We start from the raw sequence: 26500 nt of genomic DNA, 5'->3' as shown, positions 1-26500 counted from the left end.
AAGGGAGAGAACTGGGGAATTTCGGCACGGAAGTTGACCCTGGTTAAAAATCAACTTTCATTCTTTTCGACCAAGAAAAAGTTTGTGCAATCAGCTAGCCAAACAGAAGGCTCATCTCCAAGTATTTTCATCTTTCGATAGATTGCACCTAGCTTTCTTTTTTACATATCTCTGAGGCACATTAGCAGATGGCTTCAAGAGGTGGCTACCGACCCCAAGGTTCTGATGGGAGTGATCACTGGCATAGGGAAAGCATTGCGTGGCAGTACAAAATCAGGTAAAGTAAAGACAAAAGAATCGAATCCCACTCAGTGACAGAATTGCATTCATGACATTCACTTACCACCGAATTACAACAAGCTATGTGGACTGTGTCATGATATTACGACAGTCTTTATTGTCTAATCGGCTTGTTTGAGTTTGATGAATGGAAGTAAATTAGAATTAGATTTCTCAAATTCATCAATCAATATCAAGCCTCAAGTTCAAGCCCAAGCGTCTGTTGTTGACAATCTGACAAAGTGACAAATAAAGATCAGACAGTACAACATAAAATAGGTCATTTTCCTCTGCTACACTTAATATAAAAGATCCCAAAAAAACCCACAAATTACAAATCTTTCACTTTCGATTTCGAGTGCTAAGTTCTTCCTTGGCCTCGACTCCTATACTATACTATAATAATAGCCGTAATAATAGACTATACTATATTGAATTGTTATGTCCCTGCTGCTGTCACGACAAATCCTATGCGCTGCATAGGGAGAAGGGGTGGGGTTCACTTTATAAACCAGACTAATAGTAGTAATGGGACAATTTTGGTCACAGCAGACAAGGTTCTGATACGAGTTACAACTGTGTTTTAATAATCGCAGTGGCTATTTTTACAGTCCCGTAAAGATGGTTCTCGGGGCTATTTTTACAGTCCCGTAAAGATGGTTCTCGGGGCTATTTTTACAGTCCCGTAAAGACGGTTCTGGTGGCTATTTTTACGGCGTTGCGGTAATAGTAACAGATTGGCTGAGTAGACGCCATTGGCTCTAAAACTCTCACTCCCTTCGTTCAGGTGCGGCAAGTTAGCATCCTCTCTCTCTCCTCTCTCTCTCTCTCTCTCTCTCTCTTCTCTCTCTCTCTCTCTCTCTCTCTCTCTTTCTCTCTCTCTCTCTCTCTCTCCCGGTCTTTCTTTGTTTCTCTCTCTCTCACTCTTTCATTCTTTCTCTATCCCTTTCTTTCTTTCTTTCTTTCTTTCCCTCTCTCTCATTTTCTCTCTCTCTCTCTCCCTCTCTCTTTCTTTCATTCTTTCGCAATCTCTTTCTTTCTCTCTCTTTCTCTCTCTCTCTCTCTCTCTCTCTTTCTCTCTCTCTCTCTCTCTCTCTCCCGGTCTTTCTTTGTTTCTCTCTCTCTCACACTCTTTCATTCTTTCTCTATCCTTTTCTTTCTTTCTTTCCTATCCTATTTCTTTCTTCTTTCTTTCCATTCTCATTTTCTCTCTCTTTCCCTCTCTCTCTCTCTTCTTTCTCTCTCTCTCCTCTCTCTCTCTCTCTCTCTCTCTCCTCTCTCTCTCTTTCTCCTCTCTCCTTCTCTCTCTCTTTCTCTTCTTTGCTTTCTCTCTCTCTCACACTCTTTCTTTCATTCTTTCTCTATCCTTTCTTTCTTTCTTTCCCTATCTCTCATTTTCTCTCTCTCTCCCTCTCTCTTTCTTTCATTATTTCCCAATCTCTCTCTCTCTCTCTTTCTCTCCCTCTCTCTCTCTCTCTCTCTCTCTCTCTCTCTCTTTTTTTTTTCCTTTCTCTTTTTCTCTATCTATCTCTTTCCCTAGTGGTACCTCAAAGCCTAGGCAGAGGGGTCTGACCACAAGGTGAACACCGCTTTGGCGGAGAACAATAAAACAACCTCCTAACTGGGAAGGGAGGAGCAATACAGCAACCACTCTTGTCTGGTCGGAACAAACACTGGGTCAATCGGGAAAGGAGTAGGAGCAACGCGATGGTGGGACCAAAGTAAAATGCCCTCTCCACCTCGGCGCCCCAATGAGGATCAGTCTTGGGCACCTCTATTCTTTTGGATCATGACCGACCATGGTAGAGAATCATCATCATTATTTACTTTCTTTTTTTTTTTAAATATTATTCAAAAGAACAATATTTAAGCATGAGGTGTTTCGCAATGTGCATCTTTACCATGGACATCCACATTGGGGGGGGGGGGGGGGGGGTAGTCATTTGTCCACAATACGGTTGGGAGGTTTGGGGGGGGGGGGGGGGGGGTTCTAAAATTATGGTCAAAATGTGTCCAATTGGTTTGTGAACGGCATCTTTTCTGAAATTGGATTCAAACCCACTCTCACGTGAGAAGACTGCACCCTGAATGTTAGACGTCTACGTCTTTTAAAATTGTATAAACCGTTAGTCCTTCCTGACTGGTTATACTGGTAAAGTATAAACAAAAGCCAACCTGTAAAGTATTATATCTTGAGGGATGTCGACTCTAGCAGGAACTAAATATACTTTCAGTGTTTGATAATAGATCTATATTATGTATGTTTGACAGAAAAAAAAAAATCAAGACATACAACCTAACCTGCCCACTGATGATAGAAAACGGGCTGTTCTGTACTGCAAACATAAATTATGCAAAAAAAAAAAAAAAAAAAAAAAAAAAAAATTATATGTAATAAAAATGACAGTACCGTAAAAATCGCTAAGAGAATTGACTTTACATTAATTATTTGTTAATTTTAGTTTTAGCTTTAGATCTAAATATGTTAAATGAAATTAATTTTGCTTTCATTCACCGCCTCTAGATCTGTACATCTAAATATCGGGAGAAATGATATGTGAAGTTTTGTGAATACTGCAAAAAGATGATAATCTATAACTATGCGGATAATTGAACAGAATCGCATCAACGCCATAAAAATAGCCATGAGAACCGTCCTTACGGGACTGTAAAAATAGCCCCGAGAACCATCTTTACGGGACTGTAAAAATAGCCCCGAGAACCATCTTTACGGGACTGTAAAAATAGCCCCGAGAACCATCTTTACGGGATTGTAAAAATAGCCACTGCGTTTAATAATACTAATACCATTATTATTATTATTGTTATTATTATTATTATTATTATTATTATTATTATTATTATTATTATTATTATTATTATTATTATTATTATTATTATTATTATTATTATTGCTATTATTAATTATTATTATTATTATTATTATTACTTTTATTATTATTATTATTATTATTATTATTATTATTATTGTTGTTGTTACTATTAATATTATTAATTGTTATTATCCTTATTATTTATATTATTTTATTGCTGAAAGCAAATATTTCCATTGGACCAGAAAGTTTGCCTTGACTATCCGTTTAAAATTAGTGATAATCACCATATTGGTGTCACTATACAGTGTTTCTACTAAAATGTATGTCATTATGGTGAGTTTTTTTCACTAATGAGATATAGGAAACAATTCAGGACTTGGATTCCATGTCGCTATAGAGTTGATGTCGTTATAAATGGGCTGCACTGTATTCCTCATTTTCATTGATTCTTCGTCTTGAAATTTTTGTTTGAGCAAGGAGGAGGAAAATGTGTCACACTGTGTTATTTCTATCTAACAAACAACTTGTTAATAGCAAGGGAAAGAATATATTCATAAGTTGAATTTATTATTTTTCAGTTATTACAAGGTATCCATTTTCAGTGTGGATATGTGGTCTTGTGGTATGACACTTGCTTTCAGACCGGAAGGTCCTGAGTTCGAGCCTCACTAGTTGAGTCCTTGGAAAAGGCTCTTTACTCACATTCTCTCACCGTACTCAGGTGTAAAATGAGTACCTGGCCATTAACAGCGTTGTCTCTGTCGAAAAAAATTGTAATAATGCCTAACAGACGTCATGTCTCGTTCTACATGTTAAATGTTGCTGTTGGTCAGGACCCCTTGTAAAGCGCTTTGAGCACATAAATTGGATATTGCGCTATATAAAAGCTCAAGTTTTTAAATGTTTTTTTTTTCATTTTCATCATCCATTTTAGTAATGCTTTGATTCAAATTGTTTAGTTTTATTTTGTCTATGATTTTGTCATTTATGTCTGATTTTGTTTTTTTTTTTTTTCATTCCAGTTCGATAAACAAATGGCGTTTGAGGTTTGCCCTCTTCCTGCACATTTTATTGGGCCTTCTAATGTTTGGTCGGTGCTTGCCAGGTATCTCCTCTGCATTCGGTTTCACCATAGTCAGTCTAAGGCGTCTGGATCTGCCTCATCCGAGACCCTGGGAATATGCCTGGCTGGTCAGTTTGTTTGCGGCAATCCTCGGTTTCCGATCAACTCCACAGAACAACAGCTTCCTCCTACGACAGTTTGTACTCGGGGTCGTCGTCTTTGGACTTTTCCCTGTCTTTTTTGGAATATTTGATGTGCGAAATGACATTGTGGCCTATTTTCAGACAAAAAGCTATACCTTTGAGATTTTAGGATTTCCCGCTGTCTTATTGTGGACTGGTTTCATGGTGATAGCTTTGCAGCTGCATATGTTCTCAATCTATTTTAGCTATGTCCTTCTCAAGGCTTGGAAACCAAGAGGCACTGACAAATTAAAATCGAAGTGAGAGTTATCTATTTTTCTAGGTAATTTACATATTGTGCAATTCTAAATGAGTGTTAGGTGTACCTTTTGATAATAATCTCTCAACAACACGGCAGTATCATTAGAAGACATCAACATCAATTAACACACAGATTTTTAAATAAAATTATGTGTTGATGCAGAATTTACATCGCATATTGATTTAAGATTTCAGAAATATGAACCATTAAACCCTCTTTCAATGCTGCTAAAAGAAGACAAGAAGAAACATTTTTAAGTGCGATATTGTATAAAAGAAAAATGAATGGAATGTGTTTGTGTAATTACAACGAAAATACTTCTCCTTAAACCTTATGTTGAAATGTCTGTAAACTTCAAAAAGCCTTTTCTTTATGGTTAGTGATACCCATTAGTCACTTGTTTTAATCTGCATTTATGTTGTAAAACTCCCATATCCTCATAAGAAAAATTAACTAATATTATTTGTTATTTTATCTCTGCTTTTTCTTTTACAGAAAGCTAACAAAAATGCCTTCTCATTATTGTGTGTTGATGCATGTAGTGGATCGGAATGAATGGGAATTTGATTAAATATGCAAATTTGTCTTGACTTTGTTTATACGCGTGTTCTCATATACTTCAGAATAACTGCATTCATGTTAAAAGGTACAGTGTGGAATTTGGGTGAAAGAAAATATGTAATGTAATCACTCGGTGCTTCTTTGTTTGTTGTTCTTGTGTTTTTAAAATTTTTTGTTTAGTCTGTTATTTACTTTTGGTTTGTAATAGATTCTGATTTGAGTAATCCTTGAGTCATTTGTGATAAAATCATTCATATCACTCCTACATAATGGCCCAGAAGATAAGCGATGCGGGGATGCCACTTTCCTGGAATTTTCTGAAATACCGGAAATTCTGAAATTGATTAGGTTCTTTGGAAATTTGAAAAGTTGATCTTGCCGGAAGATTTATCTTCCCCTACACTTTCGGGAAATGGAACTTTGCTGTTTCATAAACCTGCTGAGATTCTACGCTGAGACAATGTTATAAATTCTGTAATGGTACTGAGATAAAATTATTTTGCCTGGATTTTTTTGTTTTATTTTGAGTTTATTATTATTATTATTTTTTTTTTTCTTTGTGGAATATGGAACAAGATGACAGTGACCATCTCCTGTGTAGACAAAAATATTGGTTCATTTGCTATCTAGATGGACTGAGTACTTTTATGGAGCCGGAGTTTATCCCGGTTTCTATAGCGTGAAAGAAACAATAGCAATTGCTTGCTATCACTATCATTTAGATAGAGTGTTAGTCCATTGCAAATTACTTTCTACCAGCTCTAACGGGCCCAGCTACCCAATCACTGATGGGTGAACAGGGGGGATTTGGGGATCACAGCATGGTGTTATACATGTTTTGTGGGAGGTGATTTTTTATTTTCTTTGTAAACATCTCTGGGCTATGTGCCTAAATATGGTAATCAGAACTTGCATTGTATGTGTTAAGTAGTATATTCACATTTAAAAAATATATCGTGAGTAATAGTTACAGATATATATTTTTCTTTTCGGCAAAGATCCAGGTAATGCCATGATTTTTGTCTCAGACTAGATTCAGAAGTACATTTGTTCTGTCATTTACAACTGCTCCACTTTTAATTTAAGCCTGTCATCTTTTACTTTTCCTGGTACTTAAATGACCCATGAATTTTGCAAAGTGCTGAAAAAGCACCAAAAAGTTCAAGAAATTTCTGATGGCTCAAATAGCGTACCTGTCTATGTTTATCGTTGATAACACGTTTATGCTGGATACAGTTGATTGTCCTTTTTATACTACATTAGGGTGCAACTGCTATACGGTTGTGTCAAAAGGTTATATTCGTCACATTTTTTATTTTTAAAAAACATAAATTTCAAGGAATTTAAATAATTATAAAACTAATAAAGCTTTCATTTGCTTTCTTATGTTGACAAAAATAAATGAGAGACAGGCACTAAAATGAAAATAGATTCTGAAAATGAGGAAACAGAAGTAATATTTATTATTCAATCCACAGAAAATGCTGGATTAAAAAAAAATTGATATGAATGTCATTTTGTATTTAAAAAGTTACGAAAATCACCTTTCGATACAGCATTACAAATGAACTTTGACCCAAGAAAATATTTTTAAAATCCACACTTTTTTTTTTTTCAAATTACTAAACATTACTTATACTACCCATAATCATAGAATATTCAATCATATGCACTCATGATTTAATTATGTTGGTAAATTTCCCTCCTTTTGTACCATGGTTGACTTTGTTTTTGACAGCAATTTTAGTTGCCACCTTCTTATCTGAAATATAAAACATTTATTGATATATGTGTCAGTGCATGACATAATCAGTCGGAATGTGAACATTTTGGAATTGCATTTTTTTGCATTTATTGGAAGAATATGCTCTCCGAGCATTTTATTCTTTATTTGAAGTAAATCGGGTGATTTTTCATGAAGTTATGATCAAATGTATGGGAAAGGTATCCCGCAACTTTTTTCAAATTTCATACTTTTTTCAACTTCACTAGCTGTAAAGAATATTTAGAAGTGAAATTAAGCTTTGATATTTCCCGAAGATGTATAAAAAGGGGTGATTTAATCATTTACGACAAGAACTAATTTTGGATAAAATTTAATCTTCTAACTAAACTAGGCAATATCTCAGTTCAAACTGTTTCACCATCCGACTGATCTGTCGTTCACTATAACATATGTCAAATGTTAGTCTGATATTTTGGTATAAGAAGAGAACCATGCTTATTATCTTTATCTGTAGCTGCACTTACATCATTTAAATATTTGGAAAACGATTTGTGTACCACTTACACTGTACTTTGTGTGACTTCCCACACTTTTCTATATCTAAATTGTTAAAAAGTTTTATACTATACAATCGTAAATGAATGTGAACCACCTCCGCTTCCCAAGTTAAATCCCAACTTAATAAATTTTTTGTATGTATCTTGAAGTTCAACACATCATTTAACGCTTGTAAAAGAAACAACCATGCCTTATCTGAAAAAGTTCTAGATCTATCCATTTTGTCACTATTATTGGTATATATATGTAATGAATTCAGGATGCCTCGAAATTTTCCTTTAGTTGTCTTTATCATCCTTTTCATCTTCATAACACCTACTAATAGTAGAATTGTCGACTACTCACCAAATTACATTCTGTTTTTCCTCTTAAATTATACTTTTTTTTATTTTTGACAGAAGAATCAATTCTCAAGATAAATTATGTTTTTCTTTTTTTCTCATTAATTAAGAATATATGTAGGTTTTATTGTGTATTTGTGTTTCACTGTTATCTATTCATAGCGTTTGCTTTGAGTTTGAGAGAAGAGTTTTGAGTTGAATTCGTGTCTGTCCATTTGTTGTCTTTAGCCTGTGGAATATTCTCTTTGCAAACATTTTTCTTTTGATATAAATTATAAATATAATTATTGGAGACAGATGTAAAATAGAGAAGTACGATTGAAGTGTCTGTCACATTATAATGTCACCCTATACGTACCTCATCATAGATTTTTCAAATGTCATTCATTGTTTCACGCACAAGAGTCTAGTCAAATGATGTTCATTCAATGTTATTGTTATCCTTAAATTGTGCACACAACAACCCTGCTCGCCCCATTAGAATCAATATGTCATTACTCCCTACAAATATGGGTATGGTATAGATAACAGTATCAGAAAAGAACCTTCGCAAAATATACGGAAGAAACATTTTGGCCTCAAGCAAGGCTTTCAAAGTTATAAGGTATTTTTAAAAATATATTATTATATAAAACCAGGACCCTTCTTTGTTTTTGGTGGGTTTTTTTTTTTTTTTTTTTTCTTTTTCTTTTTTTTTTTTGTTTGTTTTTTGTTTGAGACGTATTCTTCTATTCCTGTTCTACATTTCGTATTCCTAGTTTGTACTTATTGGTATAAATAAAATGTACCCTAACGAGTATGTTATCTATCACTAGTATTTAATGCATCGATAATTGATGGAACTTGTTTATGTAAGGAATGGTTTTGGCTTTTAAAAAGGATTAAAATGAGCCTTTTTAAAGACGGGGATTTTTCGATTTTTTTCCCCCACATTTTGCTGATTTATTTTTCAGCATATATCTCTGTCATCTATTGTAATGTATTTATGTCTTTATTGTTTTTTGTTGTTGGCTGAAGAAGAGTTTTGAGCCTGAAACTTTCCGTGTTTGGTATTTTGTTCCTTTTTGAAGCTGTTATGTTCTTTTTTGTTTATTAATAATATTTGCTAAGTTATTATGTTTTATAATCCTTATTTTTTAAAAAATCAAACTTACCGTTTTTAGCGATAACGTCTTATCCTTATCCGAAGGGTAGTAAGCAATTACCATTGTCCATTTCACGTTACAGAAACGGGGATAAACTCCGGCCCATGGGTCTAATGGCTCTGAAGGACTACTTTTTAAAATACTGTATACGGTATGACTACTTTTTAAAATGCTGTATACGGTATGTTATTTGTTATATACTTCACTGGCCCCACACTTGTCTCAAATATGTTTGTTGTGTGTTATTTTAATGTGTACAATGAATATTATTTCATGTTTGTGATAACTTGCCATGCTTTGCTTTCCAATCTCCTCTCAACTGCTAATTCACTTTGTGCTGATATTATTATTATTATTTTTTTTTCAAGTTGAAAAAAAAATATCCCTTTCCCTACCAACAATGTGCATCTCCCTAAATAAATCTTATTTTACTAACTTCATTTGTAAAGTTTTGTTTGTTCCATCATTTATTATAAGATAAAAATTATATTCCCTTTGTTCATTCTTATGGGGCTGGGTGGGGCTCCTGACCTCCCATATTGGGTAGGGAAGTACTTGCTGGGTCTTCTATCCCCTTTATCTGTTTTCCAATTCCTTTCTGTCTTTGTCTTGGAATGAGATTACTTGGTTTTGTCCTGATCCTGGCCGGAGTCTACTGGGAAGGAAACAGTCGAATGTATAGTTATAGTTTTGGGACTCCCATAGTGGGCGGGAGGTACATACTGTGTCTTCTATCCCCCTATGTCTGTTTTCCAACATGCTCTCTTTCTTTATCTTTTAATGAGATAACTTGGTTTTGTCCTGGCCCTGACTGGGAGGGAAACAGTCAAATGTTAGTTTTGGGAGATGATATTTTTTTCCTTGTAAATCATCTCTCTGTTATGCACTATATTATGGTTTGTTTATGTATTATATATGATTTGTAAACGTTTGAGTGTGTTCCTCTTAGTGGGGACCTGTGCTTGTTTCTGGATGAGAATTTAGGTGATCTCAAACTAAGTACATTGGTGGTGTGTTCTTGGAATCTGCATCTGTTTCCTATTTGAACCAATTCCCCTTTTTCTGCCTTATTCCTTGGATCCTTTAACTGTAATTCTAGAACTTTTTACTATCCCATTTTCTTCCTTTTTACTGGCGCTGATTTGACCTTAATGTGTTGCAAGCGCCGTAAAAACCTTAAAAACAACAAACAAACATAGTTTTGGGAGATGATATTTTTTGTCTTGTAAATTCTCTTTTCTGTACTGTTTTTTTTTTTTTTTTTCATTTTTAACATATGATTTGTATACATTTGAGTCTATTCCTCTTAGTGGAATCTTGTGTTGGTGTCTGGGTGAGAGTTTTAGGTCGTCTCAAACTAATTACAATGATAGTATGCTCTTGGAATCTACATCTGCTGTTACCTATTTGAACCATTTCCCTTTGTCTTACTTTTTCCTCAAGTTCTTTTAATTATACATCTAGAATGTTTTACTATCCAATTTTCTCCTTTTTTTTTTACTGGCGCTGATATGACCTAAAAGTGTTTTGCAAACGCTGTAAAACCCTTAAAAACAAAAGTAATATACCTTTTGTTCATTCCTATCGAGGAATTAAGGCAGTCTATTCCAAGGACTGTGGTTCAGTTGGTACAGCATTCGCTTCCCACGCGATAAGGCTCTTGATTCGATCCTGGGCGAAGCTAAGATCTTTTAATGACCACCTTGCAGTAATTGGGTAGCTGGGTCAGTTATGTCTGGCGGAAAGTACTTTGCAATAGAGTCCTATCAAAAGGATAGCGAGCTTCTATCTGTTTTACTATATAGAAACTGGATAAAACTCTGGCTCCTTAGGCTTGGTGGCTCTGAAGGACTACATTTTTTATTACAAGGGCTAGTTGGGGTTTATTGACCTCCCAAAGTGGGTGAGAGGTCACTATTGTTATGTCTTCTACCCCCTTATCTGTTTTCCCATTCTACGTTGTGCGGCTATGTGGACTAGTGGTATGACACTCGCTTTCGGATCGGAAGGTCCTGGGTTCGAGCCTCGCGCTCGGCGCATAGTTGAGTCCTTGGAAAAGGCTCTTTGCTCACATTCTCTCACCGTACTCAGGTGTAAAATGAGTACCTGGCCGTTAACAGCGTTGTCTATGTCCGAAAAATTGTAATATCGTCTAACAGGCGTCATGTCCCGTCCTACATGTTAAATGTTGCTGTTGACCAGGGACCCCTTGAAAAGTGCTTTGAGCACAATTAGTGGATATTGCGCTATATAAAGCTCAATTTTGAAGGAGTCTGCCTTTATTGATGGTATTTGGTCTGTTATAATCTTGAAAATGAATGACAGATGGTTTTCTTTTCCTCTTTTTTGGAGGCTGATGAGGTTTCTTTCTTCTAACATTTTTGTCATGCATCCTGGGGTTCTGCTCTAGTTCCCAGTTATGAACCGGGCGGCTTGTCTCTGGTCTCTCTCAAGTTTTTGAATATCCTCTTTCAGGTAGGGGTCCCAAGCAACTGCTCCGTATTCCAATTGTGATCTCACAAGTGCGAGGTAGGCGTTTTGTTTGCATGACGATGCGACGTGGCTAATATTTCGGCGGAGAAAGGCGAGGGTGGAGCTTGCCTTTTGGGTTACTTTGTTAATGTGTTTCCCCCCATTTCAAGTCCTTTGAGAAGGTGATGCCAAGGTATGGGTTATCATCAACTTGTTTAAGGACGGTGTTGTTTAACTTGTAGGTCTCATTGTAATTTTTAGCTGTGCTGAGGATGTAGCATTTGTTTGCGTTACATTTCATTCCCCAATCATTAGTCCACTGTTCGAGACTATTCAAGTCCTCTTGTAGCAATTTTTGATCATTTGCAGATTTTATTGGTCGGTATATTAGACAGTCATCGGCGAATAACCTAATCTGAGATTTTACTCGTACCTCTCGTAGGTCATTGATGAAACAGAAAGAGTGTGGGTCCTAGCACCGATTCCTGTGGTACTTCTGATATGACTGGACATTCATCCGATGACGTGCCGTCTAGGACTACTTTCATGGTACGTTTTGCGAGGAAATTACAAAGCCATGTGTGTTGAGACCCACGAATTCCGTAATTTTCTTGTTTCTGCAGGAGTTTTTGGTGTGTCGCAAGCGCCTTAAATCCCTTAAAAACAAAAACAAAATACGTTGCTTTCATCTTTGTTCTGAATTGGCACACTTCCATACACACCTTTCATTCTATCAGCGGGTCAGCTGCTTCCCGTTAAACAGTCACCGTGCTTGGGACTTTTCACTCGAAGGCCTTTCCTTATACACTGGGACAGATCATAATATTTGGATACGTGGAATCTACAGCTGTTCCCTTTTGAAGCAATTCCCCCTTTTCTTGCTTATTCTCGGGTACTTTAATTGTAATTCTAGAACTTTTTTTGACAGAAATATGTTACAAGCGCCGTAAAACTCTTAAAAACAAACGATTTTTAAATATTTTCATTAGAAAAAAGACCTTACCTTCTACAATGGATCAGATCAAAATGTTTTGGAGATTTTCACGAGAAGGCCTTTCTTGCAACACTGGGACATATCGCAATTCACAATGCTTTGCTTCTACATTGGGAAGTTCACAATGCTTGGGGAATTTCAGTAGAGGTCCTTTCCTTCTACATGGTGTCAAATCACATTGCTTGGGGATTGCACCGTGGCTCAGCGGTACGGTCTTTGCTTCGTATCCAAAATGTACCGAGTTCGTTTACCCGTCTCGTTGTGTCACCTCGCCCTAGCTCACTTTGCGGCACTGCACCGCGGCTGGCGCCTGGGTTATTTCAGTCTTCCTTTGGGATAGACCCTAAAAACAATTTTCCCTTTGAGGGCGAGTAAAGGGGAAAAAATGTGTGAATTGTTTTTTAAATCTTCACTAGAAGACGATTCGGCCATTATGTGAGTGGTTTTCTGTGCGAGATTATATTTCCCTATAATCCATCTCTCTGGAGTCGCTGGGTGGGGATCCTGACCTCCCATAGAGGGCAGGGAGGTACATGCTGTGTCCTCTACCCCCCCCCCCCATACCCGTTTTCCAATTGTTTTCTGTCGTTGTCTTGGAATGAGATTACTTAGTTTTGTCCTGACCCTGACCAGAGTTCCTTGGCTGGGAGGGAAACAGTCGAATGTATAATTATAGTTTTGGGAGATGATATTTTTTCCCTTGTAAATCATCTCTCTGTTATGCATTGTATTATGTTTAGTTTACATATTATATTATGTGATTTGTAAACATTTGAGTGTATTCCTCTTAGTTGGGACCTGTGCTTGTGTCTGGGTGAGACTTTTAGGTGATCTCAAACTAAGTATTTTGACGGTGTGCTCTTGGAATCTACATCTGTTCCCTATTTGAACCAATTTCCCTTTGTCTGGTCTCACCTTTTCTTTTGTGCTTTTATTGTAATTCTAGAAATTTTTACTATCCCATTTTCTTCCTTTTTTTACTGGCGCTGATATGACCTTAATGTGTTGCAAGCGCCGTAAAACCCTTAAAAACAAACAAACATCTCTGGAGTCGGTTAAGCTATCTGGATGTCATTGTACTTTTGTAAAGCAAATCGTGTCCTTCCTATTTTAATTTTTTAAAAAGTGAGTGGAGCAGGCACTCGTGTTTGAAGTGGTGGATAACTCATACAGTCGAGTTAGACTCACGCTGTCCCCGGCCAGGCGGAGTTGTACCAATAAGATCACGGGTTCGAGCCCCCATCGCCGCCACGGAATTTTTAATTCTCTAGCGTCTTCTAGCACTTTCCTACTCACTTCATTTCTTATCCTTTCTATTTCTACTGTGGCCCCAGTGGTCTTAGAGTTTAACTGGCACACAACTCTTAATATTCATGATATTAAGTTTAAAGATCTGATCAAATGTGTTTTTGAAAGGTATCAGACAAAGCAACAAAGAAAAATACAAGAAGAAAAAAATACATCCTAAAAATCAGTCTACCTCGCAAGGGATCGAACCTTAGTCCTTCTGATTACCGGTCAGACGTGCTATCATTACATCTAGGTGGTCTAGTGGTATGACACTCGCATTCGAACCGGAAGGTCCTGGGTTCGAGTCCCGTTCTGGAACGGCACTTAGTTGAATCCCTGGAAAAGGCCCTTTACTCACATTTGTTCACCGTACTCAGGTGTAAAATGAGTACACTGGTCGTTAACAGCATTGTCTCTGTCGTGTGATAAATTGTGATATCGCCTTACAAGTGTCGTCTCGTCCTACATGTTAAGTGTTGCTTTTGGCGTTGGCTAAGGACCATGGCCCTCTATAGTATAGATAGAATGAAGTTGACGTCACTCAGTTCTTTGTTTTTGTCTTTTGCCATCCATGTTTATGGATACTTCTCATCAAGCTGTATCAACCAGACTATAAAAGCTCATGGTTAACATAGTTTTGTGTGTTGGTCCATTGTACTTTCGGATGGCAATGTTGTGAGCTTCTTAGCCAAGCGCATACTATCGATATAGAGGGCCATGCTGAGGACCCAATGCAAAGAGCTTTCAGCACGTTTAGTGGATTGCGCTATATAAATACCCAAGTTTATTTTACAAATACAAAATTCACTGAGTACAAGTCGACTTTGCCCTCTTCCAGGATTTCAGAGCATTAAATTAGTAAAGAATTCAAATCAAGAACCCTTTTAGACAGATCTGCATGCGGAAGCAATATCAAGGTGTAAAAAAAAAAAAAAACAAAAAAAAAAAACAAAAACAAACAAAAACAAAAAAAAACAAACAAAAAAAACAAACAAAAACCCCCCCACAAAACAACAAAACAATGAAATCAGAATACGAAGTTATTACAAAGACCGGTAGGTAAGTACATAGGCTTAGGTCTTGGTGCCATTATTTGCTGGTCCGATAACTCAATTCCTTATGGGCTCATTGTTGGAAAGGGAATCTCAAAAAATGGCGCAATAAATTTTCCATTACAACAATGTTAAACCAGGCCCATAAGGATGATCGGATGTCAGACCTGCATATATATGTATATGTCGGCTTTGGTATTACAAAGTGTAAAGAATTTTGAAAAACACACAAAACAAAACAAATAATTAAAAAAAAAAAAAAAAAATATAGCAAAAAGTGGAAAATATAGGAGCAGGCACTTGTGGTGTAAAGTAACAATCTGAAAAGATGTGTAGCCTATGAATAGTATGACACGGACCTCAGAAATAAATGAGATTTGATACCCAGCTTCCTGTACACGCAAAGATCCCCAGCCATCGAGCTCTTACATACATTCGTTGTGCGGCTATGTGGTCTTGTGGTATGACACTCGCTTTCGGATCGGAAGGTCCGGGGTTCCAGGCTCGCTCGGCGCATAGTTGAGTCTTTGGAAAAGACTCTTTCTCACATTCTCTCACCGTACTCAGGTGTAAAATGAGTACATTGCCGTTAACAGCGTTGTCTCTGTCCGAAAAAAAAAGTAATATCGCCCAACAGGCGTGAGTCTCGTTCTACATGTTACGTGTTGCTGTTGGTCAGGGACCCCCTGTAAAACACTTTGAGCATGTTTAGTGGATATTGCGCTATATAAACGCTCAAGTTTTTTTTTTTTTGTACATGTCCCCAGCCAACGCAGACTGAATTTTTGTATTTTTCTTTCTGCTTTGTTGGACACTGCTTCATTTAAGTTTGGTCTCTCATAATTTCAATGAAAAGTTAGAAGAAAGAAGTGGAGATGAACCTAGAATGTTGAACTGAATGCGAATGCAGCCCCCCGCCCCCTCATCAAATGTTCATAATAATATTATGGAAATGAAAAACATTCCACCCTTTAGGTACGCCTTCCTTCTTTCTACTTTTTTTGAACTGCTAAACTGTAACATTATTGACTAAAATGTTTTCGGTTCAGTTGCTTCTTGTTGTAAACAATAACAACCGCGGGAGTCCTTCGTAAGCCATAAACAAAATAATAGAACTGTGTATGTAAAGAAACATATTCCTTTCGTGATTACTTCAGATCAGCACCATTATGTTGCTGGATGAGTAACCTAACATTTAATTAAGGCTGTCTATTGTTATCGCTAAACCAAGGATGATTTGCTCTGGAATGAGGAAATGGAGGAACCATCACGGATTATTCACACTTGTTGCGTTTGTCTTCATCGTATGCCTTTTGTTATTTGTGGCACCAGACTCTGCATCAGCGAGGGGAAAAAAAGGGCGATCTAAGAGTAAGATAATTACAACATGTTAATTATTTGTATGAACAAATTGCTTATTTTTAATCCTTTAAATTTATCTCAGTTGATTTAGGTTAGTAGTAGGCTAATAGGTAGTTGCATGAAAATTTGAGATTGCAGCAATTGTTTTCAAAATAGTCTCATGCTATTCTGCAAGAAATACACTTTTCAATGGTACCAAAATTATGACAATGTGACAATTAGAACCAAAGTTACGGGATTATTAGTCCGCAAAAGTGGACCAAAATACTTAATATAATTTAAGAGGAAAAAAGAAACTAAAACTGTGACCAGAGAGCAACCGAAAAGCGGGGGAAATGGAAAATCACGGTTATTTGGGGTGGAATACATATAAAACCATATATCAAAATGATCGCAAAGGAAAGACGAAGCAAATTTTTTAAAAATTAAATGATTATTATGCAATATTATGCAACGTCATGCAATTACATAACCCTAGAAAATGAAAAAAAAAGACGCGAGGAACGGATAATAACTTTAAAAACAGATTTGAGGGTGGTCTTCTTCCAGAGCATGCTTACAATACTATGGCTATGATTAATTTTGAACACAAAAATTGTTAAAACAAGAGGAAAGGAGCGTAAACGTATGAATTTAGACACTAAAGTTGTGTCCTTGGGGAAGGCACTTAATATTTGGCATTGGCAAATGAGCAACAGACGAAAGATGACTGGTATTCGGAGAGAAGAAAAAAAAACAAAAAAACAATGAACAGGGCTAGAAATAAAGTTGAACAAGTGTCAGTAAATGCAACTTGCAAATGTACTGCCCAATGTTTTTGCATCCTTGGACAAGACATTTGGGCACCAACAGTACTCGGGAGAAACAAGCTTGCCGCTTTATATATGCAAACATGGTCAGTGATAAAAATGCAAAATTAAAAACAAGAACTACATAAGAGTGGTAGAGAAAACTTAACCTGAAAATGCAAAATTGAATATTACGTAACATATTACATAATAACAAACAATAAGCCGATAAATACCGACACTTTGCAAACTTTCTGCAACATAGGCATGTCATATATCAAACTGAACATCTCGAAGAGATGTATCATATGACTAACTATTAAACTACATTAAAATTGAAATGAACTTTAGAAATTTTGATAATTGCTTTGCATTCAACATCACTAAGAGAACAGATTAAAGGGTACTCACGTACTGACTCGCTTAAATCCATAAGATGGCTGATATGTGGCAAAAGACAGAAGACAACAAAATCTAGGCACTCTGGGTTGTTGGCTGCATGGAATGTAGACACAGGCAATATCCAGGTAATGATACTGAATAAATACATCGAAGTCCAAGCAATGATACAGAAGTAGTTGGGGGAGACTGACGATCGAATTCATGTTGTTACTTCAATTTCATATTTAAAATACAAGGCAGATTATTGGAGCTGGAGGAGGCAGTCGACGGGAGTTGGAGGTGGCAGACAATCAAATTCATGTCGTTATTTCAGTCTCATATTTAAAAATACAAGACAGACGACTGGAGTTAGAGGCGGCAGACGACTGGAGTTGGAGGTGGCAGACAATCAAATTCATGTTGTTATTTCAATTTCATATTTAAAAATACAAGGCGGATTATTGGAGCTGGAGGAGGCAGATGACGGGAGTTGGAGGTGGCAGACAATCAAATTCATGTTGTTATTTCAATCTCATATTTAGAAATACAAAGCAGATTATTGGAGCTGGAGGCGGCAGACGACGGGAGTTGGAGGTGGCAGACAATCAAATTCATGTTGTTATTACAATTTCATATATTCAAAAATACAAGGCAGATTATAGGAGCTGGAGGTGGCAGACAATCAAATTCATGTTGTTATTTCAATCTCATATTTAGAAATACAAGACAGACGACTGGAGTTCGAGACGGCAGACGACTGGAGTTGGAGGTGGCAGACAATCAAATTCATGTTGTTATTTCAATCTCATATTTAAAAATACAAGACAGACGACTGGAGTTCGAGGCGGCAGACGACTGGAGTTGGAGGTGGCAGACAATCAAATTCATGTTGTTATGTCAATTTCATATTTAAAAATACAAGGCAGATTATTGGAGCTGGAGGAGGCAGACAATCAAATTCATGTTGTTATTTCAATCTCATATTTAAAAATACAAGACAGACGACAGGAGTTAGAGGCGGCAGACGACGGGAGTTGGAGGTGGCAGACAATCAAATTCATGTTGTTATTTCAATTTCATATATAAAAATACAAGGCAGATTATTGGAGCTGGAGGAGGCAGACGACTGGAGTTGGAGGTGGCAGACAATCAAATTCATGTTGTTATTTCAATCTCATATTTAAAAATACAAGACAGACGACTGGAGTTCGAGGCGGCAGACGACGGGAGTTGGAGGTGGCAGACAATCAAATTCATATTGTTATTTCAATTTCATATTTAAAAATACAAGGCAGGAAATGAAACATGAAAATGTGGTGTCATAATGAACGTCTGACTCTGAAAACAAAAAAAGTACTTCGATTATGATTAAATCAACAAAATTAAAAGTTATATAATAATTTTTGTTGTGGTAAAGAGTAAAGTAATGAATGAAATATACTTGAATTGGCTCTATCATGCTATTCTGTATTATTTGTATTGAAATTAACCACATTAAATTAAACCAACACACTTAACCTGCAGAACAAACAAAAATAAAAGATAAAAAATAATATCAGTGGAACATAATTTTTAGTTGTCCGGTATCATCCCAGTTAAAAAGTCATTTCAGTTTCAACATTCATTCATAAAACTAAAATTATGGATGGGACTATTTTCAGTCTTTTTACAGCAATTATTTAGCTTGAAATTATTTATACAAGTCACAAAAGCAAACGCAGTCGATAGTTTACAGACTGCACTGTACACAGGAGACTCGGGGATACATCGAGAGGCAATCCTGGTTGGCCGTCGCCAACTTCATGAACACGCATCGTATTTAAAGTCACTAAAAGACGCTTTCGCCAGCATCAATCACCACCAAAATTCACACAAATAGAGAAAAATGGTTGGCGAATAATATAACATTAATTAAAAATAGGTAATATAATGAAAAATGTATTTAAAATGAAGTTAAAACTTACCAAATTTTCAAACAGCTGGCATCTGAACAAAGAATGAACGGATTAAAAATCTGAAAACGCCGCCTGATGCGCTGGCTTCTCCTCTTTAAAATGAGACCGGAAGTGACGAAATTAGTGCACAGGAAGCGATTCCACGGCAATGGAAGTAAAACTATGTTCACCGGTAAACACAATTTTCACTCCAGAGCCGTAACATCGATATCGGGGCTCGATCAGCGGCTCAGCCACGGGCGATGCGACTACCTATAAGTAGGTAAAATAATCTTCGTTGCTGTTGGATGCTGTAAATTGTAAAACAAATGATATTTAGACTTTCGAGTGATTTTATAGAAAGAGAGAGAGGATAGATATAAAAGTGAGAGAGAGAGAGAGAGAGAGAGAGAGAGAGAGAGAGAGAGAGATTAATTAATTATCTGATGGAAGTTCAATATATTCGATTGTGTCATTCATTCATAATGGTTTTTACAATGCTATCAATTTTTTAAGAATGCAGATACAATAAGTCAAGAGTGAAGTGGGATGCTTGTGACCCGACTGTACATGTCAAGACTAAGATTGCCAATTTGATTCGAAGTAGGAGCAGAAATGATTGCCCCAAAACCAGAACCTACACAAAACCTTGTGACTTGGAATCCATTACACACAACGGTAATACTCTTTTAGAATAAAGCAAACAACAAACAAACAAAAATCAAAAACAAACTGTACGATAAACACAACAATCTACTTACGCTTACACTTCCTGATGAGAGCGAACGCTCGAAACAATATTGTAGAAGTTGATTATAAATATACTTGAAATATATATATATATATATATATATATATATATATATATATATATATATATATATATATATATATATATATATATATATAAAATAAAAAAAACATAAAGTTTAAAATAGCTTCATTTCATATTTTTAGGAACCCATATTATAAGATCCCATTAGCCAGCGAAATATGACCAGTAATAAACATAAAGTTTAGAAGAGGTTAAATTCATATTGATAGGAACCCATATATAAACTTATTGTGGATTGGAAATTGAAATTTTCAGGCTACAGTAAGACTCAACCTTTTTTAACTTAGTTTTAAAGCTAATACAAGTATGAACTTGAAAATATGATTGAACCCATTTTATTTTATATTCCTTTTCCTGAGAATGAATGTTTCTTATATTATTTCAGTTCTTTGATAATTTTCATTCTCAACATTTTATTAAGCCTATCCCAACCATAGGGGGATTAAGTGGTCAAGTGGTTAAGGCATTACACTGTAATCCGTGTTTTTTTCTTTGGCCAAGATTATTAACCCTCAATTTGCTCAGTTGAACCACATGGGTGATTCCTGTTGACATCAGACATCCTGTTTGATGGATTATCTAAATTCCTTCATGGAATGCCTTGGCGAGGGATCTAATGGTGCCGTTGCGAAAGGGCGTAATTTTTTATTTTAAAAAAATCCCAACCATAACAATTTTTTTTTTATCCACAGGTTGCGAATACATCCAAGTGTCAGACTGGTCTGAATGCAACAAGAATATAAACACAAAAACCCGCACTCTGGAGTTGAGATCAGGAAGTACACAGATGTGTGACAATACACGATTGGAGAGCAGGGAGTGTCAAGCAGAGAGCGTGCTGGAGGGTGGTCAAGACAACACGTCTGTCTTGCAGAGAAAGAGAGGAAGAAAGAAAGATAAAGGGAGGAAAAAGAATAAAGATAGGAGGAAGAAACAAAAGACAGTGATGAAAAATGGTAATTGATAAATTGATATTAAGCTGCTAGAAGCTGTGGACTGTAAAAAGTAATAAACAAAATGAATATAACGGTTTCAAAAGAGAACAAAATACCAGATTCTTTGCGGTTGATCTGGATTTTATAGTAATGTATTTATGTTTTCATTGTTGTTGGCCGAAGAAGGGTTGTGAGTCTGAAACATTCCATGTTTGGTATTTTGATCTTTTCTGAAGCTGTTATATTTATTTTTGTTTTATTACTTTTTAATTGATAAATTGTACTTTGTCAGCAGCATGATTTTTTTTTTAGTCAGTCAATATTTTTGGGAAAAATCATCCTCTTCGTGTCGTTATAAAATTGTGTGCTCATGAAAGATTATGATAACAATCACATTACTATACGACAGCCTACTTTATGAAGTTGATTTTAGCTGTATTTTGTAGTTTGATAGATTTCTAAACAACACCGAAAGTGCAGTGGCTAACTATCCTGATTTGGCAATCTGGAGAACTAGAAAAAAAGAAAGATGATATAAAATAAAGACTGTTTATATGTTAGGAAATGACCCTGGCATGTCCCAGGATTATGATTTTTTGACTAGTGATTTAAACAAGGAATAAACAAATAGAGAGTATAGCTTTAAATCTAGATTATAGGTTACAAAAGGTATAGCTTTAAATCTAGATTTTAGGTTACAAAAGGTATAGCTTTAAATTTAGATTATAGGTTACAAAAGTTATAGCTTTAAATCTAGATCATAGGTTACAAAATGTATGGCTTAGGATTACAAAAGGTATAGCTTTAAATCTAGATCATAGGTTACAAAAGGTATTGCTTTAAATCTAGATTTTAGGTTACAAAAGGTATAGCTTTAAATTTAGATTATAGGTTACAAAAGTTATAGCTTTAAATCTAGATTATAGGTTCCAAAAGGTATAGATTTAAATCTAGACTATAGGTTGCAAAAGTTATAGCTTTAAATCTAGATTATAGGTTCCAAAAGGTATAGATTTAAATCTAGACTATAGGTTGCAAAAGATATAGCTTTAAATCTAGATCATAGGGTAACAATAAGTATAGCTTTAAATCTAGATCATAAGTTACAAAAGGCCAAACATACTGTCATTTTGATCATATGGTATAGCACGTAAGGATGTCCCATTTTAGCTCTGTGAAAAGTTGGCTGCTGTGCTAAAGCATTTTATTTGTAACCTGTTATTTTATAGAGGAAGCACTTTATTTTATTTTATAATTTTTTTGAAGGATGTTTATACAAGAAAGGGAAATGGCAGCCTTGCAATGAGAAAACCGGTCTTCGGAGTGTGAAACACAAACTCAAGCGTGGGAATGACTCATCAAAATGTGACCCAGTAGGTCTTGTTTATCGTCAATGAATAAAATCTGTGTCCTGTATTTTTGTTTTATTTACATTGTATAATTTTGAAAATAATTGTCATTTTTCTTGTTTTTAATTTGATGAATTCAGAAGTTTTAGTGCTTTTGGAATGATAGGTCAAATAAAACCAAATCATATTTCTTAATAGTTGGTGTAAATTTCATATTGATGATTGGTGGATCAAATCTCTGCAGTCCCGATTTTCATGATCGGTGGATCAAAACTCTGAAGTCTACATACGCGCTTTGTGCACCATGCTTTATTTAATTTTGGGCGGATCAGACTTCTGATGATATCATGGTGCACAAAACTCAGATGTAGACCTCGAAGTTTTGATCAGCCGATTGTGAAAATCGGGACTTCAGAGGTTTGATTCGCTGACCATTGATGTATTGTGTTAGTTGTAGTTATTCCTCTTGCTTATTTTTAATTGATTAGTGTGACTATTTAGTCTTGTGGTATGACACTCACCTTTGTGTCAGAAAGTCCAAGGTTTGAGTCCCCCTCTGAGTGGCATCTACTTGAGTCCTGGAAAAGGCTCTTTACTCAATGTATTCAGGTGTAAAATCGGTACCTGATTATTGTCTTTGTCGGAAAAATCTTTCTTTTGCCTAACAGGCATCATGGGGGCCTTGAGGTTTTGACTAAAAGCACTATCGACATGTGCTTATTATTATTATTATTATTATTATTATTATTATTATTATTATTATTATTATTATTATTATTATTATTATTATTATTATTATTATTATTATGTCTCATCCTAAATGTTACATGTTGCTGTTAGCTAGGGACCCCATGTAAAGAGCTTTGAGCACGTTTAGTGGCCATTGTGGATATATATATATATATATATATATATATATATATATATATATATATATATATATATATATATATATATATATATATAAGCTCAAGTGATTTTGGGAATCGAGTAAGAATGTTTTGAGCAAAAGTTTCTTTAGATATGACCCATTTGTGAATGGCCTCTGTTAATTGTTTCAAGCAGAGTGACATATTTTTAATACATCCATTTAATGATTAGATGAAAGATAAATGTTTTACATTTTTATATATTATTTTAACCAAAGTCAAAGTGATAATAAGCTTGGACTGTATATAGTAATAAACAAAAATGAATATGACAACTTAAAAAAAAAAGAACCAAATACCAAACACAAAATGTTTCCGGCTCAAAACTCTTCTTCAGCCAACAACAACCCCCCCCCCCCCAAAAAAAAATAAAAAACCGCAATAAGAACATTAAAAACATAAAAATATATTATATGTTTTTATCAGTTTTATTTTGCTGTAGGCTGAAGAAGGGTTTTGAGCCTGAAACGCCCCATGTTTGGTGTCTTTTTCTATTTTGAAGATCTTATATTCATTTTTGTGAGAATATTGGCGTTTAAATTAAAAACTCCAGAGTTTTTATTATTTGATTTGTAGTAATGATATTTATCTAGATTATTCAAACAATGGTACAATGATTTCTCAATTCTCAAGGCCGAATATTTTTACTCTTAGGTATTTCTGGCAACACGAAAATGTAAACCAGCCTCCAAAGGAAATGACATAGAGCTTAGTGAACAGAAAAAGCTTAAAAGGAAGAAAAAGAAATCGAAAAGGAAGAAAAAGAAAGAGAAGAAAAAGTCATCAAAAAGAACCAAGAAAAAGAAAGATAACGACAGTGGTGGGTATTAGTATTAAGTGGATCTGTGGCATAGTGGTTAAGCTGTTTGACTCTGAACTGGAAGTATTTAAGAACTTCTTTTTCTTCCTTTTTATTAACTGATTCAACCCTGTGGACGAGAATACTCACAAATTCAAGCCACACCCACAGCCTACTGTCGAATATACTCGCAAATTGAACTAGACAAAGATTCTAAATATAAATCTTACTTAATTCACTTTATTTATTTGAAATACATTTGGGAAAGTTCATTACTTCCTTTCATAGCATCCACTGAAGAAAATGAACAAAAATTGATTCTGTTTGCTGTTTTGTAGAATTCTTTTGATCCTCTGGGTGAAAAATAAGAGTGGGGGGGGGGGGGGGGGGGGAGATTTGTCTCTATAATTTTCATAAAGATGATTATAATTGATGCATAAAACTTTACAATCAATATGTTGCTAATATCTAATCCTAGCATAATATTTGAAAATTAACTATCGTTTTATTATATTTGTTTATTGGTAGAGATCAAATGTGTGATCTTATGAATTTTTTTGAGTCATTTTTCACCTTTCTTCGAATCAAACAAGTGATAAAAATAATTATTGTTGTTTAAATTTTCAATCTATTGCATTATTCTTGACAATTTATTCCAGAACAATTTGCAAAAACAAAATCAAAATCCATCCATTAGTTCTCTTGTAATGATTCTTTTTCTGAATTTACTTAATACTAAGCTAGCACTAAAAAATGGCTATGGATTTGGTAAGGAACTGGCTGTGAAAGCTCAGGTTCGAATCAGTTAAAAATAAATTTTCATTGATTCAATCATCAAAACTCATTCATCATTTGACTAGTAGTAGTAGCCTATGTCTACATCTTCACAAAGGAAGTCTTCAGCCAGTCTTTAAATTAGTCACCGTGGTTAAGGACAGCCTCGAAACCTCCCGCCAATCTCGTCTCAGGGCAGTGTAAGATAATGTGGTCTGCTGTCTCTGGTCTTCCCTGACAGTGGGTACAATCGGCTGACTCCCTCAGACCCCATCGATGCATGTTTGCAGCAGTCCTGCCGTGGCCTGTCAGTAGTTGGTTTGAGGCAACCCACTGTTTTTGATTGCCATTCCTGAAGTCTGGGATAAATTCCATTGGGTCTTTGATTACCCCACCTCCTTCGGGCATGGTATTTGTCCAATATTCCCAGGCTTCCCCAATATCGAAGTTTTTCAGTTCTGAGTGGTAGAAGGGCATCCACATAAGACTTGCCTTCTCCTGGACTCACATATCCACATCATGTGACTGAATTAAAGTTAATGGTGTCTATCTGATAGTCATTTTTTACTGAATAATTAGTTGATTCAATTTTAGCAATTAAAAAAAAAATCAATAAAAAAAAGAATTTATTGTTTATATTGAGTCTATCACTTTAATAAATCATTTTAATCCCTCAGGATCATAAGACCAATGGAACTAAAAGTTTATCCTGTTTTCTATAGCATTAAATGGACAATTGCAATTGTTTGCTCCCAAGCCTACCATTTTGATAGGAAAGAAATCTATTGCAAAGAACTGTTATAGATCTAACAGATCCAGCTACCCAATCACCGCTGGATAGATATGGGGTTCATAAAAAAAAAAAAATCTCGACTGCACAACCGCTTGAAATTGTCCTTTTTTTCTTTTCGCTTTTGAAGTTTATGCTCTTCCAACTGGACTATTGTAACCCCCAGTTTTTGTTACACTTATATAGATGTTGAAAACTGTAATTAAAAACAAATGTGGGTTGACATATTTCTAATAGCATTTCATTCACTCAGCTTTCTGAAATCCCACATGTCAGACAGAAATCTTTTCTGCTGTCCAGTATTAGGCTTTATAACAACAAGCAATAATCATTATATATAATTATTTTTGATATTTTACTTCCAAATAATGTAAATATTAATCTATCAGTTTATTTTGTTTTGCAATCTTTTCAATTTTCAATTTATAGTGACAATTTAAACTATTTTACAGTTTTGAAATTATTCATCTATAAAGCGCGGCTCTGCTGTGAAACAAACTCCTTATTTATATGTACATCCTATTTCCATTATCTATTTATCTTACTGTGTAACTTATAACACATCTGTACAAAAAGTTCCCTTTTGGGATGCAATAAAGTATTATTATTATTATATTATTATTATAGAAGTATCACAGATACCGCCAAGATTGACAGAATTGAATGTGGCCCCATACACGGATTTCGTGATTGTTTCGTGGAAGCCGCCCCAAGATGATGAGACAGGCCTACCAGTTCCGGTGGATGGGTATCAAGTCGGCTACGGCAAGGGATTTCCAGACGTCTACACAGTTCGACTGAATGCAACCGTCGTATCCTACAGAATTGAGAATCTTGGTATGTTTGTAGAATAAACAAGGAT

General features: G+C 35.4%; 2 protein-coding genes across 2 annotated transcripts in view; both read left to right on the top strand.

Annotated features, from left to right (window-relative positions):
• The first annotated feature begins 2 nt into the window (after nt 1-2).
• LOC144968154 (protein jagunal-like) lies at nt 3-9394 on the top strand. Its single transcript, XM_078906185.1, has 2 exons — nt 3-277; nt 4139-9394. Exons 1-2 carry the CDS (start codon nt 189-191, stop codon nt 4623-4625), a joined length of 576 nt encoding a protein of 191 aa, XP_078762311.1. The 5' UTR covers nt 3-188; the 3' UTR covers nt 4626-9394.
• Nucleotides 9395-15809: 6415 nt separating this feature from the next.
• The window catches only part of LOC144968151 (protein sidekick-1-like), a 36855-nt gene continuing 26164 nt past the window's right edge, over nt 15810-26500 (top strand). Inside the window, exons 1-6 of the mRNA XM_078906183.1 lie at nt 15810-16133; nt 19744-19905; nt 20755-21018; nt 22264-22370; nt 23930-24095; nt 26266-26475. Of these exons, the coding sequence (XP_078762309.1) occupies nt 15995-16133; nt 19744-19905; nt 20755-21018; nt 22264-22370; nt 23930-24095; nt 26266-26475 (1048 nt within the window). The 5' untranslated portion in view covers nt 15810-15994. The remainder of the gene's footprint in view (nt 16134-19743; nt 19906-20754; nt 21019-22263; nt 22371-23929; nt 24096-26265; nt 26476-26500) is intronic.

The sequence above is a fragment of the Berghia stephanieae genome, chromosome 3, assembly GCF_034508935.2.
Source record: "Berghia stephanieae isolate SIO BIC M18660-M18661 chromosome 3, UCSD_Bste_1.3, whole genome shotgun sequence".
Taxonomy (NCBI): Eukaryota; Metazoa; Mollusca; class Gastropoda; order Nudibranchia; family Aeolidiidae; genus Berghia; species Berghia stephanieae.
Note: the sequence above shows the minus strand (reverse complement) of the source record. Positions and strands in the feature narration are given on the sequence as shown.

Excerpts from the sequence above, each read along its gene's own strand:
- LOC144968154 (XM_078906185.1), top strand. The coding sequence starts at position 189 with ATGGCTTCAAGAGGTGGCTACCGACCCCAAGGTTCTGATGGGAGTGAT. Across the intron at positions 278-4,138 it reads GCGTGGCAGTACAAAATCAG|TTCGATAAACAAATGGCGTT; the intron begins GTAAAGTAAAGA and ends TTTTCATTCCAG.